Raw genomic sequence first — 5,846 nt, 5'->3', positions numbered from 1 at the left:
CAGATAAATCAGAAGAAGAAATAGAGAAAGAAGAATCAGACACAAGTTTTGGGGCTGATAGTGGACACATGAAGAATTTTAATTTAGAATATTTTTTTGTGAGTTTTAAATTCAAGTTATAAACGCTTCCATAGATTTTTATCGTTTTCAGAGTTACTATTGTAAATGTGATTCCATTTCTAAGGTATTTATGCAATAAACTGGTTTTGATTTATATTGTACTACGATGTTTGTTATTTAGCAATTATGTGATTGTTGAATAACACTGTGTCGACTATCCTCGGTCTCGAGGCGTGACAGTCAAACTTAGAATAATGATCATGAAATACAATTCATTAATTGGAATAAGATTTTATGTATGTGGTTCATAATCACAAAATAATTAGTCGTTGAACACCATGAATTTGATCGATTTTACTTCACGATAGGCTAGCATTCTGTAAATTAATTTTTGTCAAAAATTATAGGTACACTTGACAATCCTAAAGATTCGTAAACTAACGTTAATTTTACAAAATGTCAATCGATTGCAAGTTCATTTTGTACCATGTCGTAACCTTAACTAGCCATCGGGATGAATTCACATCATACAACATAGGGAGACGCTTTGTGATTTTGTTCAGTTATATTATCAAATTGATTTTTCTTTCATTCTTATGGTAATTTTTGTATTATTAATTTTTTTTTCAATTTTTCTCTTTTTAGATTTAAATACGTGACACTAGACACATCAGCGCCACATCATGCCACGTAGAACACATCAAATGTTAATTTAATAGATCACATATATATTTCTGTGATCATTATTTGCAAATCATACCAGACGCAGCTTATTTATGACATGCAAATAACAAACTAGAAATAGTTTGTGTTATCAGCCATCCTCAGCTGCTGGTCCTTCTAGACGGATATAATCGTACATAACCTCTCTAAATGGCCCCAAGTTTACTGCTTGAGTCAAGAAAATTGTATTCATGTCATCGACTAGTCGACTTCCCTCAATGCCGACACTGTAAAAATGGTACAGACCATGGATGCCATGCCTCGCGAGTGCATTATCATTGCCTATCAGTGTGGTCGTAAAGTGCGGAGGCGATTTTTTATCGTTGATACGTACCTTGAAAAAAAAAAATACAGTAATCCAAATCATAAATAATTTAATATATATGGTTTAATTGTTATAGATTAATATCTCAATCATGTTGATATGTATGTTTCGTACTTGTAATTCGGCTCCATTATCTGATGCAAGGGCTAGCTGGAGAGTGTAGTTTGCTTCTTTGTTAACATTTTTGAGGTCGAACAAAATTCTCCATGTAGTTGTTTCATATTGATTGTCTCCTATTTTCCTGAATTTCGTTTTTCACAATCCAACAAAAAAAATTTATTTCGAAAAACAATTTATCAAGTTTGTATCATTAAGGAAAAATAGTTGGAACTATAAGTTGACCTAATTTTGATTTAGTTCCTTTAATTAGTCTCTTTTCGATCTCAATGTAATTATAACTTCGTTTCTTGTATAATTTTGTTCGGTTTTACCGAAGCGCTGATATGGTTTCAGACATGTCATCAATATCAGGCCCAAAATTAGCAACGATCGGTGCCACTTTAGAAATAAAGTTTTTGCACCAAGGCTGAAATGAGAATATCAAAGGACCAGAAACAGAATTAGACCAACCTAAAGGATCGATTTGGCCATTTCCCTATTTATTAAATATTATATAGTTTTCTCGTACCTTGTGACGTGCGAAAAAAACCAATCTTTCCTGTAATTGCTTTTTCCAATAGTATACACTAGATCAGATGTGGGATACAAGTCTGTATAACGAGCCCATAACCCGTATTGTCTGAACCTGAAAATCATGAAGAGAATAATGATGTCCCAATGGCTATTTATAAGGGTTTAAACAATAAACATTGTATGGATTTAATTTGATAAAAACCTTTCTGTGTAAATTTTATATGGATGCATCTTATATACTGGATCGGGGATAAAAAACTCAGCAGCCGTTCGATCAGGGATTCCGATCTCCCATAGCGTAGGACCGATCCTTGGAGCCTCAAAAACGGCATTGTTCAGCTTAATATTTAAGCCTAGAATTCAATATTGCAATTTGGACATGATTTATTTAACCAAAATATATGTAGGATTTCATGACAAGAAAAATATAGAGAGCATTCAAAATAACCTGGCTCGACGATGATGTCTGTAGGGTGTTTGTAATCTCCAACTGTTCCAGTGACCCATGCAAACAAGCTGTATGTTCCAGGGATCACATTCTTGATCAAGAAATTTCCATTACTGTCCGTTTGTGCCCAGAATTGATAACCCTAAAGCAAAAATACATATTTCAAAATAGTTGCATTTTTTTAAATTTTTTTATGAATAATCTCGATGGAGGAAAGTGAGATATAATTAATTAACCTTGCTTTCAATTTGCCATGAGCCTGGACCCCCTACGGCTGCCAATCCAACATAAGCCGATGTGGCTGGCACAGGTTCCTTATTTATGTATCTACACGAATATATTCATACCCTTTTATTAAAATGTTTACTTGGGCTCAAGAATATTGAATTTACAATGATAATTCATCGTGCAATAGTCACGATTGATGTTCTTATATTAAGTTAGGTAGCCAAATTATCGGAAAATGGTAAAATCAGTACCATATATAAGTTGGCTTAAATGGGATTTTCTATGATTTAATTTTAATTAATTAGAGGACTAGACTCCAATTTACAAGATAAAAATTGTCTTTTTTCCAGTTGAACTTACCTGTCATGAACAAGTAGTTGGCCGCTTACTGAACCTCTTTGTTTGGATTTAAGAAAGTCGTTCGAAACAGGAAAATCGTAAGGCCAGCTAGCGACCTCCTTCGACATCTGTGTAACACCACCAAATTATATTTCATGTTTTCTTCTGTATAAATATAATCATCGTTTTAGCCGCACTTAAATGTGGATTAATGGAAATACACTTGTGTATGTACCCTCTGCTTGGCGTCGTCCCAAAGTACCGACGGGTTTGTCTTGGCCGAAACGTCGGAGTTGAGGTAAACAAAAACGGGACCTAGAACTTTTTTCCAATATTCTTCTGCCTCAAATTTGAGAGCAAGATCTTCCCCAGCATAATGTGGGCTAATAAATACCTACATGTACGAGAATAATTGGTCTCTTGACCACACTCATTGAAACATTAAGAATAACAAACAATATATATAAAAACTATATCTATCTATCTATATATATGAGTTATCAAAGTAGCAAGAACACAACCAATGTAAACAAAGTACTTACAGAGAGCATAGTAGGGCCAACATGAGAGGTGAGATCTTGTTTTAAAGGGCCACCAGTTTTGAACTCGATGCTGGGTGTTATCATCCACATTCCCACACCTAAATCATCTCTTACCCATCCATGAACCTTGTTATCTTTGTTATCACATGAGTACAGATACTTGTCGTCCACCTAAATATGACGACCGTAACGACGACGCATAATCCATGCTAGGTTCCATTAAATACGTAAATTTAGGAGACTGATAATGAGTGAATTCATATAATTATATGGGGTTCGCGTGACATTTACATGATTGAAGGCTGTAAATTAATGTAATAATCAATATATGTCATAGAATGTTCCTTAAGTGTCTCAAAGTAGTACGATAAACTTCATTAATCACTAGTTTGTATGCAAGTTCACTCTATAAAAATATATTATTAATCATCAATTGGACGATTTAATTTTAAAAAAAATTCCTAGCAATCTGAAAGGAGTATTATACATGATTAAAATGATAGTTTTAAGAAAACCAATATTATTTAAAAAAAAAATTAATGTCGATATGATCTCTCACGGTAGTGTTATTTACACCTATATATGTTGGAGAAACAACCCTAGAAAAAATATTACCTCTCCTTTAAATTCTGGATTGGTTGGATTTGTCAAGAGAACAGCTTCTTTATACCCAAGAACTTGGCCATTTATGCGGTCTATTGGCATTGGCATGAACCTTTGCCTCTCATCCGACATAGACATGTAGTGAAACCTATACATACACGGTCTCGGTCGATTATATATAGTTTCACTTCAACCAAACATGAAAATATAGTAAACGTCACATTAAAGCTACAGAAATCTCCAACAAAACTATCAGAATGATGCTTAATGCATGAGATGCTAGTCTCGATATTACCCTAGGTTTGCATCAAATGATCTTTATTTATTCTAACATATGGGGTGCATTAAAATTTTTTTGACCCCGAACATAAAAATAAATGCGAATTGTTAGATTTACACTTGGTGTCGTATCCCAATTGTAGATTGATCTCTACCCAAAGTTATATACAAGTTCATTCATGCCTATATGGCTTAATTATGTTGAATGAAAACTTTGACCAATTTAATGCGGACATTGATTGTTATTCCATGATCAATTATATATGAAAAGAAAAGGTGGGAAATAAATGCAATCTTTATTGTACGTACTTATTTTCTTGAGGCTTGAACACAACTCTAGCTATTTGGATGTCCAACGCTGGCCACCCTTTGTGCTTCTCGAGCACAGCGTAAGTGTAGAATCCAGGGGCGCCTCGCAACATTACAAACCTATGTATTCAATACTTATCAGAAAGTTGTAATTAGTAGAATTTAGATTTCAACAATTGGTAGAACTTAGAATATTTGTTACCTTTTATCAACATTTAAAGGAACTTTCACACTACCAACTGTCCATGTTGTGGCGAATGAAATCTCCGTTTTCTCTGGATTTTGCACTATCACTCTATAGTTTCCTTGTAACCTTATTGTTAGAGAAAATGAACATCAGGCCAAGAGAAGCTGACTTATGGGCCGCGGTACGCCGTTACAAAATTTAAGCTGAAACTCGATTATTTTTATAACATTTTATGATAAAATTAAATCTTCTCTGCCATGACATCTGGGGTTCTCAATCCGAATCAACCTGAACTTTCCGAATGAATGTGAGCTTTCCGAATGAATGTGCATTATCAGAGAAAATTATTAAGGTATAATTGGATACGTACCTCTCCATAGAAGTTTTTTCTCCTGGTTTGTTCCATACGACACTCCAATAGCTATCAATTTAAATTTCACAAATTTAAGACCTCGTATAATAATATAAGAGAGATAAATAAACATTAATTTGATCTCTGGAAGTGAAATTAAACCGAATAAATTCGCGAGTACGTACCCCCGATCATTTTCTTCATTTTGGGCTTCAAGCAAATTGTCACTCCCTTCATACGTTATGCTGGTCACATGGCCAACCATGGAAAATGTAACATTAACGATGCCATTATTCATTACCACCTGTCACGCGCGTATATTAAACTATATATTATACATCATTTATCGTTCATCAAATTATAGTTTGAATATCATTATATTATTATGTAAGAAAATATTTTTGAAGTAATGCTAATAAATTTATACGTACTTGTTGACCCTGTTGAAACAAATGCACTCCCTGATCAGATAGCGAAACACCTTCAGTACCACCTTCTGTTATTGATAGTCTGCCATTGAGATTAACCACGTTTAGCTATCATCGGAACACGTATAGAGATTCAAGAAATTTTAGAAAATTAAAAATTTATATGTATTCATTTATTTTTGTCAAATTATGTGAAAACAAATCGAGTCCATCATCTATATGGTATTATACGTGCACCAAATCAAACTTGGGATCTATCAGATATATTCATACGACTAATCGAGGTTTGCACCTGGTCAAGTTTTGAGAATCGGTAAATGTAAATAATAGCAGCACTGAAAGTATTCCGATCCACGTAAAAATTGATTTCCAGTACTGTAATGTTCCCAT

The 5,846-nt window shown here is 33.8% G+C and overlaps 1 protein-coding gene across 1 annotated transcript; it reads right to left on the bottom strand.

Annotated features, from left to right (window-relative positions):
- Positions 1-874: 874 nt before the first annotated feature.
- On the bottom strand, positions 875-5,846 carry LOC140966941 (uncharacterized). The gene is made up of 16 exons (XM_073427258.1): positions 5,749-5,846; positions 5,460-5,538; positions 5,214-5,332; positions 5,047-5,097; positions 4,692-4,802; positions 4,490-4,609; positions 3,914-4,049; positions 3,299-3,469; positions 2,992-3,150; positions 2,778-2,884; positions 2,426-2,516; positions 2,190-2,331; positions 1,944-2,094; positions 1,737-1,853; positions 1,223-1,349; positions 875-1,117 (listed from the first exon to the last, which is right to left on the bottom strand). The coding sequence occupies exons 1-16, from the start codon at positions 5,844-5,846 to the stop codon at positions 875-877; spliced, it is 2,022 nt and encodes a 673-aa protein (XP_073283359.1).

Source organism: Primulina huaijiensis, unplaced genomic scaffold (assembly GCF_012295235.1).
Source record: "Primulina huaijiensis isolate GDHJ02 unplaced genomic scaffold, ASM1229523v2 scaffold208296, whole genome shotgun sequence".
Taxonomy (NCBI): Eukaryota; Viridiplantae; Streptophyta; class Magnoliopsida; order Lamiales; family Gesneriaceae; genus Primulina; species Primulina huaijiensis.
This window is presented reverse-complemented; position numbering and strand designations above follow the sequence as displayed.

What these genes read in the sequence shown, in the direction of transcription:
- LOC140966941 (XM_073427258.1), bottom strand. Translation starts at nt 5,846, where the DNA reads ATGGGAACATTACAGTACTGGAAATCAATTTTTACGTGGATCGGAATA. An exon ending in CCTTTAAATGTTGATAAAAG is followed by an intron (nt 4,610 to 4,691) that starts GTAACAAATATT and finishes TTGAATACATAG; the next exon opens with GTTTGTAATGTTGCGAGGCG. An exon ending in ATCCAGAATTTAAAGGAGAG is followed by an intron (nt 3,470 to 3,913) that starts GTAATATTTTTT and finishes CGTCATATTTAG; the next exon opens with GTGGACGACAAGTATCTGTA.